The 21,820-nt window shown below is 40.8% G+C and overlaps 2 protein-coding genes across 6 annotated transcripts in view; one reads left to right on the forward strand and one right to left on the reverse strand.

Annotated features, from left to right (window-relative positions):
- C3H11orf65 (chromosome 3 C11orf65 homolog) overlaps positions 1-11,677 on the forward strand; it is a 32,902-nt gene extending 21,225 nt beyond the window's left edge. For both annotated transcript variants that reach the window (XM_038322681.1, XM_038322682.1), the window contains 5 exons: positions 1,235-1,435; positions 2,368-2,498; positions 4,880-5,050; positions 7,368-7,423; positions 10,931-11,677. In XM_038322681.1, coding sequence (XP_038178609.1) covers positions 1,235-1,435; positions 2,368-2,498; positions 4,880-5,050; positions 7,368-7,423; positions 10,931-11,094 — 723 coding nt within the window. In that variant the 3' untranslated portion in view covers positions 11,095-11,677. The remainder of the gene's footprint in view (positions 1-1,234; positions 1,436-2,367; positions 2,499-4,879; positions 5,051-7,367; positions 7,424-10,930) is intronic.
- Positions 11,678-14,562: 2,885 nt separating this feature from the next.
- The window catches only part of Atm (ATM serine/threonine kinase), a 105,459-nt gene continuing 98,201 nt past the window's right edge, over positions 14,563-21,820 (reverse strand). For all 4 annotated transcript variants that reach the window (XM_038321748.1, XM_038321747.1, XM_038321745.1 and 1 more), the window contains 3 exons: positions 21,601-21,664; positions 19,264-19,400; positions 14,563-19,154 (listed from right to left, as the gene is read on the reverse strand). In XM_038321748.1, coding sequence (XP_038177676.1) covers positions 18,971-19,154; positions 19,264-19,400; positions 21,601-21,664 — 385 coding nt within the window. In that variant the 3' untranslated portion in view covers positions 14,563-18,970. The remainder of the gene's footprint in view (positions 19,155-19,263; positions 19,401-21,600; positions 21,665-21,820) is intronic.

The following is a 21,820-nucleotide window of genomic DNA, read 5'->3' on the forward strand; positions in this document are numbered from 1 at the left end:
TAGTGTTCCAGATTTCCTGGATGCTTTATGCCATAATTTTTTTTTAGAGTCAACATTTTTTTGTATTAACTTAGCCATTTATTCTATCATGACTTCAAATATCTGACATTCTTCCATCTCTTGTATTCTGTTGGGGAGACTTACCTCTGAGGTTTCTATTTGAGTTCCTAAATTTTTCATTTTCAGATTTCCCTCAATGTGGGTTGTCTTTATTAAAATGTCTTTATTGAGTCTGTTTCCACTTTCAGGTCTTGAACTGTTTATTCATTTCCTTCCACTGTTTGCTCATGTTTTCATAGATTGAGATTTGTTCATTTCTTCTTTAAGAGCCTCTATCATATTCATAATAATAATGACTATTTTAAGGTCCTTGTCTAGTGTTTCAGCTCTGCTGCATTTCTCAGGGCCTGCTGGGGGAGGGTTGCTGGGCTCTAGCGGAGAGAGATTCTTCTGGTTGTGTTCTTGGTTTTATGCTGGTGTCTAGGTATCTGGGTTTGGGAAGATTGTAATTCTAGGTACTGATTCTGATCTTGTCTTTGTTGGTTGGGTGTTTTGTTTCTTGGTTTCTGTGGCCCTCTCTGGTTTTTAGGAGATTGTAGTCGCTGTGTGTTGCCTGATAGAAATTTTTTTCTGGGATCCTGACAAGTGTGGCCACTGAGAGTTCCAGATAAAATGTATTTCTAGATATTGGGCGCTCACAGGTAAGAATGGGGATGGACTAGAAGGGAGATTTGGAGGGAAGGAGGAAAGCAGGGTATTCCACAGGACCTGGTTAGTCCCCTGGAAGTGGGGGCAGAGAGTGAGGAGAGGCCTCAGAAGGTCCGCTACAGAGCTGGCGATGAGACTGGGGGATTGGACTTAGAGGAATAGAGAAAGGTGAAGATCTGCAGTTGCCTGTGTGTGCCCAGGGAGTGCCTGCTGGATTAGCTGCTGAGCTAGAGCAATGAAGAGGGGGAAGGAGGCTAGGAGGGCAAGATGTGTGTGATCCACTGGAGATGGGGCGACCGAGCTGAAGGCCTCAGCAGGTGGTCTGGGGCAAAGCTTAGTCATGGGGATTGGATTTGAAAGAGCTGAGGAAGAAGTGAAGATCTACAGTTAGCTTACTTGATTCCCTGGCTGGAGTTCTGATTTGGTAGTTTTAAAGCTCACTTACTTGAAGTGCGAAAGAATTTTAAAAATGTAATCCATGTCTGTTACTGCATTACAATGACACTTTGAACTTTCCCATCTACAGGTTAAATTTCCACCGGAGATATACTATAAAATTTTTACTCACAGACATGTTGAAGATCTGTGTGCTAACAGCCCTAGAGATTACACAAAGCTTCCAGCAAGATACACATCTCATAACAAGAATGATCCACCTCAGGTTGAGGACCACAGTGGCTGGTACCGCCGCATAGAGAACAATGGCTGGCGGCCTGTCTCCCAGAGAGTAAGACAATGTCAATAGCAGCCATTTTTATTTTTATATATTTAGAAATTAATCTTGAATTTTAAAAGTAATAGTTGTGATTCAATTGAAAAAAATGCGAACTTAGATATTCTGGAGTTGTTAAATACGATAAATTGTTATCCTTAGAAATTATTTGAATTATTATTCTGGGTGTGTGTGTGTAAATGGTGTGTGTGCGAGCATGTGCTCCATGTGCATCTGGACAGCTTGTAGGAGTTGGCTTTCCTCATACCCAGGTCGTCAGTTTTGGGTGGTGTTTTTACATGGTGATTCGACTCATTGGCTCCTTACGTTTAATTTTTTTCAACATAATAATTATTTTTTTGGTTTCTCGAGACAGGGTTTCTCTGTGGCTTTGGATCCTGTCCTGGAACTAGCTCTTGTAGACCAGGCTGGCCTCGAACTCACAGAGATCCGCCTGCCTCTGCCTCCCGAGTGCTGGGATTAAAGGTGTGTGCCACCACTGCCCAGCTAACATAATAATTTTTTATTGGTTCTCTGGGAATTTCACATCATGCACCCCAATCCCACTCATTTCCCAGTCCTTCCATGCCTGCCTTCTACCCCTGTACCTTCCCATCCAAAGGAAACAAACAAAAGTAAAAATTAAAAACCAAACAAAACCAATATCTTGCCGACTCCTCTGGGCAACTCCCTGCTTCCCTATCAACATCAGCCTTCACCCACACCCATCATGGCAGTCTCACGTCCAGGTCCGCCTTGCGTGTCCACTCCTCTCCGCCATCATGCCTCTCTATCACACGTTCATCTGTGGTCGTGGCATTAGGAACTCCAACGTGTCACACAGTGGACCCTGCACACTCATTCCCACCAACACAAAGTTCTTGTCTGTAGAGGGTCCTTCGCAATCGGTATTTTGACTGTGTATATTCGTCTCCACTTGGCCGTAGTTTTGGATACCAATGGAAAACGAAGTATTGGAAAGCACAAAGGAAAGTGAATTCCATTTCTCTAAACTGAAGAGAAAGCAAGATATGGAAAAGAAAAGAAAAATTAAAAAGATAGAATGGATGCGGGAAATGTAAGTAGATAATTGGGTCTTATTAAAGAAATAGTATTTTTGACAAAAAGAAGTTAGAGAACTCGTACTACTTAATTTTGAATTATAAGGCTTACAAAGCAACTGCAATCAGGACATTGTGACCACATAAAGCCACAGGGATGACACGGACAGACCATAGGACTGAAAAACAGACCCACACATACACTGTCAGTTGGTTTTTAAAAAGCCAAGTGCCCAGTTTTTCTCTGCTGCTTTGAGAAGATAATCTGACCACAGCAATTTAAGGGAGGGGAGGGTTCATTTCAGCTTGCAGGTTACAGTCCATCACTGAGGGAAGTCGAGGCAGGAGGCAATGGACTACTTGAAGCCGAAACCATGGAGTAATGCTGCTCATTCTTAGCTAGCTTTCTTCCAGCCCAGCACCAGCCCACAAAATGGAGCTGACCAGGCAAACTGGGTCTTCCACACTAACTAATGATCAAGACAACCCCCACACACATACCCATCGGCCAGTCTGGTCTGGACAATTAAAAGTGGCTAGGTCATTGCACGAGGAATTGCATTTAGAAGACACTGCCCTTTTACTTGAGATGCAGGCATTCTTTGAGCAATTTTTTTAGAGTCAGGTCTAGAGATGAGGTGGTGAGTTCCCTCAGTTCTTGGCTCAGAAAGTCTTTATTCATCTTAATGAACTTTGTTCAAACTGTCCAACTCATGGCATCCTCAAGTATTTGGATTACAGGCATGAACTATCACACAGGGCTTTATTGTATCGAATTCTTCCAGGGCCCTTGGGCCTCTGTGCCTGCACAACTGCATCTTTTTCTAGGTAGAGACATATCATTGACAAGGTTCTGTATCTTTCTACTTTTTGACGTCTTGTACTGATTCAAATATTTTAACAGTGCCACTGTGTCTTAGAGTTTTTCTTCATTTTTCCCATCTAAGATATTACAAAAGACCTATCTTTATGTTCATTGTTTTCTTCTTCTGGTTTAATGCAACAATGAAGCTTTCAAACTTCATGATTAATTTGAAATAATGAATTTCTCATTTGTAAAGATTTCCTCTACTGTATCTGCTAGAAATTTCATTCATAAATTTCCCCAATTTTGTTGAATTTTCTGTATGTAATTCTCCTGTATCTCACTGAGTTTTCTCAGATTTGTTAAAATATTGAATAGGCATAGTTAGTATACTTTCCTTTTGAAGTCTGTGGCTAGAGTTCTGGTCCCTTGGAAGTTTCATGTTACCTTGTTTTCTCCATACTTCTGTGTCTACACCTGGTGGTTAAGGTGGACTAACTTATAAAGTTATAAAAAATGGGCCATTGGAGTAAAAAGTCACGTCTCTTTGAATGTTGGCCCAGCACAGGACACTGGCTTTGTTTCCAGTTGGCCATGGAAATAAACTACCTCTCTGCCATTGTCAATGGTTTCTGGGTACCCTGCATGCAGCAGCAGGTTCGGAGCCCCCAGATGAGTGTTTACAGGTTCGGAGCCCCCCAGATGAGTGTTTACATACTCAGTTTCCATCATTTTGACTTGTGTGGGTGCCAGGAATGAGGAGCATTGTGGGAACACTATTTCCTTAGGCACTCTGGGGGCAAAGCATTATTTATGTCTGTTTACTACAGGTTCAGGACTTCTCTAGGCATTTTTTTTTTTTTTTTTTTTTTTGTAGCTCAGGTCTAGTAATGATGACAAAGTCTGCTGATGATACATTCGTCTTCTCAATGAATTTCTGTGTTCCATGTTCTTGGTAAGGACTACTAATGTCTCCCTATTCATGTTTTGTAGGAACCCTGACCTTAAACTAATGCTTAAGAAAGTATCCAGACAGAAGGGGGGGTGTGCTCAGAGTCGAATTTGAATGCTGGCTCTCCCCATTTTTAGTACTTTCCATGATCTTGAACAATTCCTTGGCTTCTTCTCCAAGTCTCAATTCTGTATATAAGAAAGCAGAAGCAACCACCACAAATGACTGGCTTTTTAAAAGAAAGATATGAAAATTATGCAGTGTATATGACACTAAGATGTAGATAAACCTCCTTTGCCTTTCACCGGCTGTTAGCCTCGTGACTTTGTAGAAGTCACATGACTCCTCCTGGTCTTAGTTCTTCACCTGTAAGACCAGAGAGCTGGCTTAGTCTCTGAGAGTCTTCTCAGAATTGGATTCAGATTTTGTATTGTAAAACTTATGGCATCTGAGTAAGTGAAGTCTCTCTGGTTAGTGATTAATTTGCCCCAGAAGAGTCTATCACACTGGTCCTAGTTTAGAAGTACACAGAACAAAAGCTTGATTTAATTTATAATTTTAATATCTAAGCATCTATCAACAGTATTCACTTCTAATCACTTATTGCAAAGGATGTTAGTCACTTCTTTCCCCTTATTTAGGTACTACCTGGGAAGCCTGGAGGCCAAGGCGACCCATCATGAAACGCTAGGCCTAATTCACAAAGCCACAAAAGGACTAATCAAGAGTATTGAAGATGGTGGCGTAGATTCTGTGATGGAATGGGAAGTAGACGAAGTGCTGAACTGGACAAACACACTCAACTTTGATGAGTAAGTTACAGCCACTCACAGGGGGACGAAGTCCTGTATTTTCTTTCTAGAATTTCCTGTTTCCAGGTTGAACCTTGGGTTATGAACATAACCTTTAAAAATATAATTTGTCTAAAACAAAAACCAATTTTGAGAAAATATAGTAAGGCAGAAGAATATATTACAGCAGCTATGTCTAACTTACTGTTTTACTTTGGGATACAGAAACAGAAAAAATTAAATTTTTTAATATCTAAAAAGAGTAGACCATATAGATTGAAGCTATTTATTTACATAATTAATGCAAATATTTTCACATACTTAATGTAAATAATATTAACAAAATATTATTTAATAATATTAATCAAAATGTTAATATACGCATTTATAAGGCTTTTATATTTATATCAATATATGGGTATATTGTATATTTATATATAAAGCTTTAATTATATTAATTATGTAAATTAAATTAAAGCTTTATATGTAGATATAATTTAAATATAAACATATAATTTATATATAAAGCTTTAATTTATTTGCATTAATTATGTAAAGAAATAGCTTCAATCTATATGGTCTACTCTTTTAGATATTAAAAAAAACTGTACCAGTAACTTAAATGGCCATTGAAAGATATTTTTAGAATTTTGTGTGGTGGAAATACAGTTGTCAGGTAAACGCCAGCTGAAAACACAGTGGGGGACTTCACATGACCAGCATGGCTAGTAACGGGTGCTGGCAAGAGTGCTGAGAGTGGAGCCTTGGTACACAGCTGGCAGGAATGTGTGGTGGTTCCGCCACTCTGGGAAACGGCTGGTGATTGCTCAAGTGTTGCAATGTAACCCAGCAATAACACTCCAGAGGATATACAAAGGAAAAGGAAAATGTACATCCATGCAAAGACTAGCCCAAACGTTCACAGAAACATTTTGCAGCGAGGAAAACCTTAGAAGTAATCCAAATGTCCATCAGGTGAGGATTAGGCGAGCAAAGCACAGTTTGTTCGCACAATGTAGGATTACCCAGCAGCAGAGCAGAGAAATTCTGGTACATGCCATGATGTCCATGAAATTGTCACGTGAAAGCAGCCTAATTGCAAGTGATATATGCAGAATAAGTAAGTTTAGAGATGACGTATATTAGCAGTGGTTACCTGAGGCTGTGGACCGCGGATTACAGGGAGGTTACAACTAAGGGATGTTGAGCATCTCCTGGCTGTAATGACAATGTTTGAAAATTGATTGTGGTGAAAATGCACAACTCTGAATATACTGTCTCTGAACCATGAGTGGATTGTAGAGCCAACAATTCATACCTCAGCATCGCTGTTAAAATATTCAATGCATATTCAGCTGCAACAAGAACTGTGCATATTGCATGGGCAAAGAGAAAAATTATAAAGATGGTAAAGCAATGGGAGACGTTAGAAAGAGGGAGTTAAAAGGGGACAGGAAGAATTGAGGTGCCAGTCACTGACAGAACGTGAGGAGATGCTGGCAGAGATGTCTTGTCTTCACGTCTGAGGAGATGCTGGCCTAGACAAGCCCATGCTGCCAGTCATCTCTCTGTTAGACAATGTGGGATGAACACACCTTCTTTTGACATGGTGAGAGAACTGAAGAGCCACATTTTTCACTTAAATGTTTCCAAATTATGTACTTCTTTCAGTTCACTCCAGTTAAATATATAAAAAGCAAAGTATTTCGCTGCACCCCGGCAAGAACTCAGGCGAGGTAAGTGATTGCTGGGAGAGTACAGGCCGTGCTTCTGCCGGCAGACACAAGTTATCTGATGCAGACAGGCTCAGCGGCAGCCTGGTCCTAGGCAGCGATAAACAGCCACTTCCCTAGGCTTTTATAGCGTCCGGTCTCCATTACTGTTCTCTTCAGTTATAACTGGTTTACTGCCACAGTCTGTGAGAAAAATCCAGAATCTGGCATTTCTCCCTACAGGAAAATTGGGAAGTTAGTCATTTCTTGGAAAGGCCTCTAAAAAATCTGTATAAATACATTACAGGTGAATTTGTTTTAAAAACGTCTCATTATTTTGAGACAAGGTCTTACTATGTAACCTCGGCTGTCCTGGAACTCGGAGATCTGCCGACCTGTCTCTAGAGTGCTGGAGTTAAAGGTGTGTGCCACCATGGCCAGCGGTTCCATCTGAACCTCTTGTAACCCTTGTCTTGGAGATTGCCTTATAATCACGTGTGACCCACTAGGAGGTGGTAAAGTCATGAAAATCAGACACTGAGGCTGGTGAAGATGTGACCATTAAGCATTGTTAACTGGCATTATTTAGTCATAAGTCAATTTAATGCCCATATAATATGTTGCAGATATATTGCTACCTGGAAAGAAACTGCTACGAGCAACTCTTCAGCTAACTTAAAAGGTAGGTGATTTTTTTTTTTTTTTTTTTTTTTGTGTGTGTGTGTATGAGAATCTTGCCTCCATGTAAGCGTACCACATCCATGATGTGCCTGTGGAGGCTAACAGAGGACATCAGATCCCCTGAAACTGGAGTTACAGTTGTGTGCCAACACACGGATGCTGGGAACTGAACATGGGTCCTCTGGAAGAACAGTCGGTGCTCTTCACCACTAAGCCATCTCTTCAGTCCAAAGTAGGTGGTTTTTAGCAATACTTTATGGAAAAACCTATATGGGTCCAAATGATCTGTACATATTCATCATTATCCTGAAGGATGTGTGTATGCACACGTGGATATAAATGTCAGGTCATAGTCGTCATGTCTATCTTTATATGCTGGGCTCTCATTTGAAAATAGGTTTTCTATTTTATTTAAGGCGGGATAAAAGTTTTGAAAGTTGTATAGCTCATGGTCTCAGTAATGACTTCCAGTGAGCAAACTAGATTTGGCAAAATGAATGCCTCCAAGTGTTGGAAATGTTTAAAGTTCCATTCCACTATTGTCCTTGAGTAATGGCACACTGGATCCTATCACTGCCACAGAAGTACCAATGACTCTAACATCTTAGGGTTCTATGCTGTGATACAACACCGGGACTGAAAACAACTTGGGAAGGAAAAGGCTTGTTTCACCTAGACTCCACATTACAGTCAATCATCCAAGAAGTCAGGCAGCAACTGATGCGGAGGCCATGGAGCGCTGCTTACTGAGTTCTCCATGGCTTTCTTATACCAGCCAGGACCACCTGCCCAGGGATGGCAATGCCCACAGGAGGTGGGCCCTCCATCACCCACCACTGGTCAAAGCCATAGCTCAGGCTTGCTTACAGGCCAGTCTTTTAAAGAGGCAATTCTCAATTAGGAGTCTTTCTACCCATGTCTGTGTGTGTGTGTCAAGTTGACACAACCAACCAGCACAACCTGTGACCAGAATGTAACTCAGCTACCTTGTATGAGAAGCAGCCAGGCAGAGCGGTTAGAGTGTAGAGTCCGGGTTTGAGTTCTTGTTCTGCTGTTGTTATAACACAGAGAAAAAGCGTAGACTAGGGCTTGACACTTAGCAGAGCTTAGGATGCTGCCCAACACATATCACCCCATCAATGAGCTGTCATTTTCATTCGTTGTTCACTTACTCCCAGCTCACTGCTGCCACTCAGATCCAGCACGTGACTGCCTATCATCACTTCTGCGATGGTTCCCATGCCGATATTCCCCAGGGCCATTCTACACACAACAGATGATGTGAACTCTTAGCAACTACTGTGAAGAATGAATTTAACTTGCTCTTTTAAACAAACATATGAAACACGTTCCATTATTTGCATTTTCTGAGGGAGGAGAGACGATATGACTTGCTCAAAGTCAGTCTGTGCTAGGATTTGAACTAAAGCAGGTTAAGAATTCACAGTTGAAACACTGTCCTGGTCTGCTGCCTCAAACACACGCTTTCCACATATAAACCATGGTTTCCGGCTGTGCCTACATGGACATGTCCCGCGTTTCGTTCATACTCTTCTCTTTTCAGACCCATGCCTGTTCCTCAAACACCAGGCAGTGTTTACATTGGGGATTAATGGAGTCAGTGCTGACCTGTTAGACTGTCTTATATGGTGTAATCTGTATAGTCCAGTAATGGCTCCCTCAGGACAGTCTGAGAATCCCATGGCTGCTCATTCCATGGGGGCTGGGTGCATTGTCAGCACTGGAAGCTAGAAGGGTCCCTGGAGAGCTGCTGACCTTCAGGACACGTCAGAAACCTGAAGAAGCTGATTCTGCTCTCAGAGAAAGAATGCAGCAACAGCACAGACGAACTTGCCTTTATAATGAAAGTGAGCAGGCATGCAATCCTTTCCTTTCCACCTTTTATTTTGGGCTGCCACCAAAAGGTGCCACCCATATTGCGGGTGGGCCTTCTTACTTAACCCGGTAAAGCAAATTCCTCATGGGATTGCTGATTCCAGACAGAGTCAAGCTGACAGTCAAGACTAACCATTACAATGGCCTTCTACAGAACAATTTTGGTAACTGTCTTTATAATAGAGGGCAAGGATATTAAAGCTTTGCTACAGAAATCACAAGAAGTACACATGTAAGTGATTTACTGATAAAGAATATATATGGCAGATACATAAAAGGAAACAATATACATTACTAAATTCTGAAAGGTTATGGTAAAAAGATATGTTCCTCCCAATTATCATATGATAAGGATAAGGGAAAACTATCTTAAATACTGAGGAAAGATGATGGCACCAGGAGAATACGTGTGCTACCCTTTAAGAAGCTAGAGAATGTAGAAGGAGTAGCGGGCTGCATTCCTGCCCGGCTCCCGCACGGCTAACTTTACACCCGAAATAACAACATACAAATTGTATTCTTTTAAACTCTGCCTGGCCCATTAGTTTCAGCCTCTTATTGGCTAACTCTCACATCTTGATTAACCCATTTCTAGTAATCTGTGTAGCACCACGAGGTGGTGGCTTACTGGGAAAGATTCAGCATGTCTGAACTGGTGGCTGGCTCCATGGTGTCTGACTCACTTCCCTTCTTCCCAGCATTCTGTTCTGTCTACTCCACCCACCTATGTTCTGACCTATCAGGCCAAGCAGTTTCTTTATTAATTAACCAATGAAAGCAACACATAGAAAGAAGACCCACCTACATCAAGAGAAAGCCAGACACTTGAGGAAGGCAGGCATATCTCTGAGTTCAAGGCCAGCCTGATCAACATATTAAGTTCCCAGGATAGCCAGGGTGACATAATACAAAGACCCCGTCTCAGAAACAAAACAAAACAAAGAGACAGGGTATGCATGTGTGTACGCGGGAGCTGGATGGGGCAGGTTATAAGAGTAGATTCATAAACGGACAAGATAGTTCATTTGGGAATGAAGAAATGGCTCTAGCTAATTACGTAGCACTCATTCCAAACCCCATGGACCATCTCATTTAGTTATCACAAGTCCAGGCGGGTTCTGGGAGTGGCCTCCTGGAGAGGATCACTCACTGTTCAAGCTTGAAGACCCTGGCACAAGAAAGGCCAGGCACAGCCTGTGGCGCCTGTACCACAGCATGAGGGAGCAGACACACGTGGATCTGAGGGGCTCCATGTTCAGTGAGATTTTAGGGCAGCGTGAGAAGGTTACCTCACAACATCCTCTGGCCTCCATGGGGGTATATTACACCATGCAGCAGCTGCTACCACAATCTTAAATTTTACAGATGAAGACTTGGGCTTACAGAACATCAACGACTTCCCCGAATTACAGAGGTATTTTTTAGTAGGTCACACCTAGAACCTGGGTTATAGAAACCTGTGTAGAGACGAACAGTGGTTAAAATAAAATGAACACAGAGATGGGGGCATTGAGAGTTTCTGTTAAACAGCAATAAGGACATGCATTCAAAGTGCGACAGGAAGGACTTACAGAGCGGGACACTGTTGTAACCATCTGTCATTTCTTTTTAGATGTGAGGCTTGAACAAATCCAGAAAAATCTGTATGATAACTATGGAGATGGGTCAGAGGCACCAACGGAAGGACCATACGAGGATAATTACTATGAAAATATTTACGTAAGGCCACAGTTCACTAGCTTAACACCCAATTCCATGTTTGAAATGAATCCATAAAGGACTTCCTTTTCTGAGCAATGGCCCTTCAAGCCCATTTTTCAGTTAAAGCCAAGAGACTGAATATTTCGACTACAATGACTTATGTATATATTATTTGCTCCTAACTAAGGAAGACTTCAGAAGTACTACACTGGACAGTGTATAGTTCTTCCTGGTATTCTGATAAACTGTAGTTGTCTGAAATCACACTTAAAATAAAGTATATTTAGGTTGTTAAAAAAAAACCTCTAAATGCACTTTGCTTTTAGCACAGTTGCTCAGGGCAGAGCTCATTCACTGTACACAGGTCCAAATGGCCCTCACCTATTTTTTTTCCTGAACCGTCCACTTAAGAATTTCTTAAATGATACAAGGTAACAATTTACACATTTCAAGGGGGGAAGTGTATTTCACAGCACTTATACAATGTGTACCCGTCAAATCTGGGTGGTCATGGTTCCATCTCCTTTAGTTTGGTGCCTTTGGATGGACACAGTGAATGTAGGAGGCATGGATTTCTTTGGTACGTTGATTTCCTTTATATAAACACCAGAAGTACCACTGCTGGATCACACAGTAGTTTTGCTTTGAATTTTTTGGAGTGACCTCAGGGACATGTCCAAATAAAGTTAACAGTGATTTAAATACCTCATCAATAAATCATCCTCTTCTAGAAAAAGAAATGTGTTTTATATGTACAGCTGAGTACTATTTAGCCATAAAAAGAGTAAAATCATGTCACCTATCATCTGGGAGAAAATGGATCTGGAGAGAATCATGTTAAACAAAATAAAAGCCAGACACAGCAAAACCAACAGGAACTCTTGTGTCACATGGAAATAAAAGGGAGGAGGAAACCTCCCTAAGAGAGGAGAATGAAGATCAGACATGATCTGTGAATTTACACACATGCACACACACAGAATCAATATGCCTTAAGTTCTGTGCCTCTGTAGTTCTGTGTCTCTGTAGTGGGGTAGCTATAGGAAACAATATTCTGTATATTTCCACAAGCCTGAGAGAAAGGGCTGTGAAGGCTTACCATAAAGAAACTATACACCCGGCGCTGGAGAAATGGCTTAGTGGTTGAAAGCACCGACTGCTTTTCCTAAAGACCAAGGTTTGATTTTCAGCACTGACATGTGACTCACAACTATCTAATTTCAGTTCTAGCCAATCTACTGCCATCTTCTAGCATGTGAGTGGTACACAGACATAAACTCAGGCAAAAACCCATCCATATACCTAAAAACAAACAACGAAAGCCCTCTCGAGGAGAAACACTTAACCTGATGGCATGCTTTCAATCTCAAGAAATCATACATTGTGGGAATTAAAAGGTGAGAAAAAAAGAGCCCCAAACAAAAGGACCACACCATTTCTAGTTTTGTATCGAAGAGAACTAAGGACAGAATCCTAAAAAGATGTCCACATACCCATGTGTGTTATGATAGCATCCTACTGTTGGGGCAAAATGCCTAAGGTACACAATTTATCAGACTCCTTCACTTCAGGTTCTGTGGTGAGACAGTATCATGCCAGGGATGAAGTTGTCTTGCAAAGCTGATCATTTCAAAGACAGGGAACAGCAACACAGAGGCACCAGGATTCCACTTTATGAGTTCAAAGGTCATAACCCGCCTCTCCCCTACCTGCACTGGCTTACCTCCTAAAGATCCCACCACCTCTCAGGTGCTGAAGTGTATGGCTGAGATCACCAACTCCAGTTGGAATGGGACTGATGGATCATGCGACCAAACCCGTCTCTCTGAATGTGGCCAACAGCGGGGGCTGACTGAGAAGCAAAGGACAATGGCGCTGGGCTCTGCCTCTTCTGCATGGACGGGCTCTGTGGGAGCCTTCTCAGCTTGGTCGATCACCTTCCTGGACCTGGGGGGAGTTGGGAGGACCTTGGTCTTAGCATAGAGTAGGGAACCCTGATGGCTCCTTGGCCTTGAGAGGGAGGGAGGGGAGGTATGGGTGGAGGGGAGGGGAGGGAAGGGGGAGGAGGAGGGGAGGGAAGGGGGAGGAGGAGGGGAGGAGATGGAAATTTTTAAATATAAAAAAATAAACCATGAGAAAAAAAAATTCATGGTTGATGTGGGATTCCCCTCCATATGCTGTGAATACCATTGGTTAATAAAGAAACTGTTTTGGACTGTGAAAAAAAAAATAAAATAAAAAATGTCAAGAGAGAAAAAAAATAATCTTAGGAAACCTAACAGTGTGAGCACCGCAGTGACACGCTCACTTTCAGAAAGTGGTCATTTTCAGCAAGTGCAGTCACTGTTAACCCAACCCCAAAGCTTCACAGCAGTCCAGGGATTTCTTTAACAGGAAACGTGACAGGGACGCCCCTCTAAAAACCCTGCAGGAAACAGAAAATGGGGGTACGGACACTTGAGCGTTGGCCATGAGCCACAGCACTGTTCAAACATGACAGCAGAGGCTGTGGCCAAAAGAGCAGAGGAAAATAAAGTAAAACTGTATTAGATCTGGGAGGAAAAAATAATTATTCATAGCGGATATGAGCACCTAAAATACCAGTTCTCAACCTGGGGGATGTGACCCCTGTGGTGGGGATTAAATGACCCTTTCGTAAGGGTCAACTAAGACTAGTGAAAAATACAGATTTACATTACAGTTCATAACTGTAGCAAAATTACAGTTGTGAAGTAGCAATGAAAATAATTCTATGGCTGAGGATAACAACCATATGGAACTGTATTAGGAAGGTCGAGAGCCACTGGGGCTAAAAGAACCAACATAAGTTTCTAGAAAGGACTTTTTACCTCAGTCACTGGTAACATTTCCATGGAGAGTAAGCACCTTAAATTCCAAACAATAGTAAGAGACAAGAGATACCGTATAAAAACCACGAAGGTGCCGAGGAAGAAATGAGGTAACAGTATGAGGATCTCCACAACAGAAACTCTAAGACTTGGGCAGCGCTGAAGGGAAGTCCTTACAGAAAAGATCTACCCGTTACCTGTGAGACCGGTGATGACAGTGAGCAATCAGCCAGCAGAGGGGAAGGAGCAATGTACTGCTAAGTGTACACTCTCCTCCTGCTGTGTACAAACCATGCACCCCGTCACAGCAAAGTAGGGGCTTTTATTCCAAGGGATAATTCCAATCTTTCTGGACACTGACTACACTGTATACAAAATTCATTTTGCCAGAAGCTGCACAGAGGAACATGAAACTCTCAAGAAGAATGAACTTATTTTAAAATATGATAAAATGAAACATCACATTTAGGATATCAGGATCTTTATTTGTCATATGCTGGTGCAACTTAGTTCTTCAGATTTGAGAAATGTCAACCAGATCATTTTCTAAGCCAAAGCCAAGAACACAGATGGGAGCCCTCTGTCTTGACTCTGATCTGAGTGCTGACTTCTGTGCCCACTGTTGTCTCCCCAGGAACGAGCCCCGTGACTGGCACATATCAAGTATTTCATAAATGGACATACACTTGTACAGTTAACATAAACTTGTATAATTTTTTATTAAAAAATCTTGTAACATTTAGGTAAAAATGTAACATTACATTTAATAACACTAAACAAATCTATATAAAACACATAATTTTATTAAGGTGCAACTAAAACACTTGAAATGGCACTTTTCTCTATTTCATACTGGCCTTCTACTTAAAAAGGTGGTTATTATAAACCTTAAGGTCTCCAAAGTTCTTCCTTTTTGCTTTTGTTCCTTTTAACATATTTAAATTTGTGACAGATTTCTAGGTGCACAATCTTTTCCCCATTTTAAGTGAACACTATGACGACCTTACATTTGGGGCCTGACTTGGGACCACTCTGAGGTGCACAGGGTTGGAAGAGGGACTGTTGCCTCCCTCACTCTAGACACACCTTTTCTAGCAGCTTCTCTATTTGCTTTTCACTGACTTATACCTGACCAGTGAACGCCAGATTCTTTTTACTAAAAGCTCTTCAACTGAAGAGACTGCTTATATGATACTTGTGTGCAATGTCTTCTGGCCTCAGACAAGTAACCTTTTCCAACTTTTACTTTCTCTGGATATAAAATGGGATACCTGACGTCATCAGTTAACAAGATAATGACTAATCAGCAGCATGAAAAATTTCCAATTGACACTTTAAATTATTTCTTCATAAAATAGAAGGTATACCAATGTTTTGAATGCCAGCTACCTAAAAAAAAATTTGGAATACAATTTGTCCATCAAAAATATATGTTTTAAAGAGTCACTTGTAAAACATAAACCCAGCCTTATATGCACATTTTCTTCTCTCAGGAAAGGGCACTTAGTGTATAGCTAAGGCATTCAGAACAAAAGTCTGACTTATTTATTGCTCGTATATATGATGCATGTGTTTTGAAGCTCTGAGTTGTACAGATACATGGTACCTTCAACATTTCTGTTTGAGGGCTCTCTACTCTGGTTTTCTGCTTTTACACTTAAAAAACTAAGGAGGTTTTGGAAAATTCAAGGGCTATACATCTGCTGATTATCTAATGAATTGATGGTATGCAAAATCATGCTATAAGGTTTTAATCATTGTGGCTCAACTTACAATCAATGAAAATATATTGTAAGGTAATAAATATCACAATGTTGTTGCCATTTTTCCTGACAGGTAAAAAGCATAGATTATTTTTCTGTGTTTTATCTGTGTTTTATACCATTAACTTTCTCTTATTATAGTATGCCACAAATAATATTTTTCTATTATTAGCCTAACCATAGCATTATATATATAGGTTCATCATGAAAAGAATTTATACATCAATTTATACAGCTGGGCATTCTCATCTGCCTGCTGTGATCCACGGTTTGATAGGACTGGACTAGGAAGAGATACTCATCCATTAACATTCTTGTTGGCTCTTGCCCAAAGATTTCAAAGATTTGCTTTCTGGGATCAAAAGATTTACTAAAATGTAGCTTAGTTTGCTAATTTTATAGGTTTCTAAAGTAATGAAAGGCTTAAGGATATACTTAATAAACATAAACCTATGAATAATTATTTCCAAAAGCAAAACAGGAATATGGCTTTTCCCAGGTGACTCAGAGATGCTGTGGTCTTTTCCTAGCAGATATGGCGGCATTATGACTTGTAACAAGTTTCTTTACCTGTCACTCAAACAAGGCTAGAATGCAGAAGTACTCTGTCTATATGCTATATTTTTAATCTATTAATACTTTCTTACTTTCTTTTTCAATAGGTGTAGATATTGTATATTAAAAGGGGTCTGATAAAACAATTTAGTAATTTTATGTGTATAGGTGAAGCACTTGTCATCGATTTAAACACTGAGTACAGTAAATAAATTCTTTTTGTTTTCAAAGCATAAAAAAAAAAGAATACCATCCAATATTACAAGTTTTTGTTGTAGGAATCAAACATGCTGATAGACATGTCAGGTACTTGGCATAAAGGAAATACCTGATTTTTAATACCTGTAAATCTCACCTCATTGACTCCTGGTAACTGCCCATCTTACTCAAGTTTGTCAAAAATATTTTCTAACTTAATCTTTTTACATTTCAATTAGCTGCTTCTAGGTTTACCTGAAAACCTAATATAAACTTTTCAAAGTCATTGATAAAGTACGTTTGTGGCATATAATTCAAGGGTGAAGAATGGATCAATTATATTATTCCAACCTCTTCAGTGATTTAACTACAGAAACATATTACAAATTCACTTAGCTAGACGTTATTAGTTAATATCATCCTCTATCTATGAGGAGGTCAACATTTTCTTAAAGACATTCTAAGTTCAACACATCCTCTTGATTACTACAGTAAGTAGATACCAAATATTCATAATATCCAAATTCTGACAAAAGACACAAAGCAGGGAAGTTAAAATGCAAAATAATTTTCATAACAGTTTGCAGAAACCAAGAGTTTGGTTTTGTGTATGTGTGTATATATATACATACATACAATAACGCAAACATCCATATGTGTATTGATATACATGTGTGTGAGTATACATATGTGTGTGTGCGTATATATGGACTAAAGAATCTTAGGCTTGCAAACAGCAAGGGAGAGACATTAAATGCACCTCCCTTCACCCTGCCACTTTGGTGAGACACATGCAGGCTTAGCTTTCACTGAAAAGGGTATCAGTAAAACACTCTGCCTATTTGCACAGAGATGACAGAGTAGGTCTGTCATGGCCTGAGAGACTCTTCTACTCTTAGCAATCTACACTATTCCTGAGACCTAGAGCCTGGAGCCAAGGAATGTCTGTGACGTCCCTGGGGATGAGACATGAGCAAACTCTCTTGAAGAATCACTCTTAACCTAGGCCACGCATTAGTCTCTCTCTCTCATACACACACACGTGTGAGAAGGGGGCTGAAAATGAGCTCACCTTTCAAAATGACAAACTAGCTCACCAAACTCAAGAATCGACAATACAAACACCCAACATCTGACTTAATAAAACTATCAGAGGGATCACAGAATGAGACATTTAAGATGGTTAGTGACAGAAAAGGACGCGAAAAGTTAATTAAGTGAATATGGTGATGCACACCTTTAATCCCAACACCTGGGAGGCAGAAACAGGTAGGTCTGTTAGTTCCAGAGCAAACAGTTGAAAATAAAATCTACTTTTTCCTTTGTTAAAAAAAAAAATTAAGCTTCATTGTTGTATGTGTGTGGACATGCACGTGCCATGACACGCATATGGAGGTCAGAGGGAAGCTTTACATGGGTTCTCAGGGTGTTACTCAGGTCATCAGCCTTTACGGCAAGCGCTTTACTTACTGAGCCACATTGTCAACCCTGAAAACCAATTTTTGAAAGAATCTAGGAGATGAGATGTAGTTAACTGGAGAATTCATGAACTAGGAGAAAGGTAAGAAAGAAACATACAGCAATGGTGAATACTAGAGGGTCTGAAAGAGGAAGTGCAGAGAACTCACAAAAACACCGTAGCTACACCAGCCATGCTCTTCCTCTCCAGACCCCATCACTTGGGAACATTGAGTGATCCTGCAACTGAAATCAGAACATTTCTTCTGCTTCAGTTTTAGACTCCCTGTGTAGCCTTGACTGTCCCACCACGCCTGGCTTGAAAGCAGAACACTTCTTAAGTGCAGGTTTATTCAGTGTCCCCTGCTAAAAATGCCGAGGACCAGAGTTGCTTCTGGTTTTGGATATTTCAGACTGTAAAGCATTTGTGATGACCGCAAGCCAAGACTAGCTATGCACCTAATCTGAACCTCTGAAATGTGCCCAATATGTCAGAAAGCTTTGGATACCGGATCATCTCATGTTTTGGACTTTGAAATTAAGTGTGTTCAAATTAAGTGTGTTCAACCTATACTACTTTGTTTTCAACACGATTTACTCCATTCCCCGCCACCCCTTAATCTGCAATTCTGGTCTTGAACTTGGGGTCTCAGACAGTCTGGGCAATTGTTCTATACTGAGCTACACTCCAGTCCAACATTTATTTTAATGTGAGTTTCCCATGATATAGTAACAGTTATAATTTTAACGTCTACCCTTTCTACAGTGTTACTAAGTACTTTGGAATGCACATACACATGCTCACACAGTGACTGTCTGGGAACTTGCTTTAACTAAAGACTGCTTAGAGCAAGAGTTACAAACTTGTCCTAACACACACCAAAGCAAAACTCACTCTCCTGCTCCCACTGGCTTCAGGTCATTGTGCACCTCAGTGATCCCACTGAAAACAATACAAGTATGATCCTAAGAGTCAACATTCATCCTAAACTACAAGAGCAGAAATATTAATTTTTGGCTGGTTAGAAAACTGGTTCAAAAGCAGTTATTAACTAATTCCCATCCAAGTATGGTGGCTGAGATGTAATTTCTGAAGTCTTGAGTTTAGAGTAATTCCTGAGCTGAAGATCACACCCAAGCTTTCCATCCTGGGAAGAGTCGGCTGAGATTTTTGGGATCCATGGCCTGCTGAATAAGCAAGTTCACCTGTCCACCCACACTGAGCACAGTGCCTTCTTCCACGCCTTTCAGTTTCTCCTGCAACCTCATCAAGACACGTTCAGCTACTTTGTTGAAACTCTGGTCAATATCACTAAGGATAAAAAAAAAAACATGAAGAAATCAATGAGGTACAACAGTTAAGGGCTTGGGAATAACAAAATCTAAGTAACTAACAATAGGTCCCTCCTAAAATCTCCTACCTAAGACTTCGCTTGCATTCTTGATCTTCCGCATTGGGGGTAGAATGGAGCTCAGTCTCATCTTCTGGCCTCTGCTGCAAATACAAAGCTTTTAAAGGATTCATAGTCCAGTCAAAGAGAGGATCGTACAAAAGGACCTAGACAGAAAAAACAAACGATGTACATGTTGATTACATAGTTAACAACAATAGCAACCACATAAAATAACACTAGTTAAAAGCAGCCGGTGGAGGGAGCAGACTAAGAGATGAGTTATGTGTTTGCGCAGAGGAGCTATTTTAAATATAAGCTCCAAGGTTCTCATCCCACCCCGAGTTCACTCTTCCCCCAGAAAGGTGTCAGGCTGGATGACACTGTCCTAGCTGGAGGAGATTGTCACTGTGGTTTTTATTCCCTTCTCTCCCCACGTCTATTTCACCTCACTCTTAAGCCATGTTCCCCAATGGAGTTTTAGCTCCATCAAAACTAACATTTTGACCACCATCCTACTACCCACTCCAGTGGCTCTTTTTCTATTAATTAGATCCCAAGCTGAGTGAATTTAATAAAAGGATGTAATGTATTCAACAGCAAACTGCCCTGCTGTGTGTACACACAGACATTTCTTGTTTCTTAGTCAGACTTAGGCAGTCTGAGTAGTAAGTAGAATACCTGGTTACAGAGGCAAATGATTTAGTAGGCCAGGCCAGCATCACAGGACCACAATCCTTTCTGATAGTTACCTTCACATGCTAGGACTGTAAAATGTCTGCAGCATATTTTAACTGTAGGACATGTACCAGATCAGCAGTATCAAAAGCTTTTCAATTTGTACCGCTGCTCTGAGTGTCCTCCAGGACCACTGATAAACCATGGAGGGACTGACTTTAAAAGGAGTGACCTCAGGATTGGGAGTCAAAACACTATTGGGAAGCACTGCCCTAGAGCAAGAGACTACAGTGATGAATGAGAAACTGTTCCTTAATATTAGGAAAACCACGGCAAATGACTCTCAGAAATTTGGACTGATTTATCAGGGGCACCAACAGAAATTTATGTGTCTGTGAAGGGTGGGTTTGTTCTAAAATGATACAGGTATTGCAAGTGGGAACAGAAATCATTTCTCAGATGCAATACTCTCATCGGACCAGCATGGCAAGCTGCTAGCTGAATCTTCTAAAGGACACAGCTCCACCCTTACTATGAGTCTCAATAGTGTCAGTGAAATACAAATAACTCTCAACCCTGCCTGCACAGGAAAGATTTACAAAACACACACACTCCTACTTCTTCGTCCCTAAAAATCTGGTTCAAACTCAGTTAACATTTCTCTTTAGAAGCAGAACAGGTGATACCTGTATGCAGTCGGTTCTGTACTCCCTTTATTTTTCTGTACTCCCTTTATTTCTCTCTGTAGGAAATAGCTGAGTTCCTGCCTCACATATCCTTACCAGCTTTGTAATGACTGCCAGAAGCACACAATTCTCACTTGGGTAGAATTAATGTCATAAGCACTGGAAGTATGACTTTTTTCCCCTCTCTGTCCCGGGTCTACATGAGATGATAAACCTGGTTTAAACACACATGTTCTGCAGGACACAGCTCCATTCAGATGAACCGTCTCAAAGCTACACTGCAAACAAGAACTGCAAGAGCCTCAACAGCAAACCTCAATCTACAGTTATATCACTAACAATGTGGTATTCTGATTTGCAACTAAATTAGCTCTGAAATTTGGTGGGAAAATGACATATATTATTGATTTCTCTTCATGGAAACCAATCTCAAAATAATCCCTTATGGGATACATACAGCTACATTGGTATGTGTATGCACACATGTGTGTGGATGTGATGGGACCAGAGGTTGATGTCAGGTGTTTTCTTCCATCATTTTTCTATTCATTTTTTTTTTTTTATTTTGAGACAGTGTCTATCACCGAATCGGTAACTCACCAATTTGGTTATACTAACTGGCCATGAGTCCCAAAGATCCCCCCATCCCCGCCTCCTCAGTGCTAGGATTATAAACATGCATTACTATGCTAGGTTTTTATATGGCTTCTAGGGATACCAACTCAGGCCCTCATGCTTGTGTGGCAAGCACAATAGCAATAGGCCAAAATGGGATGTCTAGGATGTCAAAGTGCTCATTTATTTATTAGAAATTGGAGATTACTTAAAAATGCTATAATATCCCAAGACATGTTTCTAACCCCAAACATTGTGATGTAAGAAAATGTCCACTGTGTCCCTTTCTGCTGCTGCCCAGCACCAGCCTACATGAAATGAGCAGTGCTCTTCAAATGAGTGACTTCCTAACAAGGCGGGCTGACTGGTGAGGAACCCGTTGTCTCACCTCTACAATGGTTAGCAGAGTTTCCCGGGAACTGCGCATAACCTCCATGGTTTTCTCACAGCACCTGCAGGTGAAACATGACAAACACGGGCTCCGTGGCACACCATATTTCAGTCAGCTCTGCCTATCTGCACGTGTGCATGCATACTTAGATGATCCTTGTTAGCAATTCCCAAAATTTTATTTCAAAGAGCAGACCAGTTAGCAAAGGCAGCATTTA

Source organism: Arvicola amphibius, chromosome 3 (assembly GCF_903992535.2).
Source record: "Arvicola amphibius chromosome 3, mArvAmp1.2, whole genome shotgun sequence".
In the NCBI taxonomy this organism is placed as follows: domain Eukaryota; kingdom Metazoa; phylum Chordata; class Mammalia; order Rodentia; family Cricetidae; genus Arvicola; species Arvicola amphibius.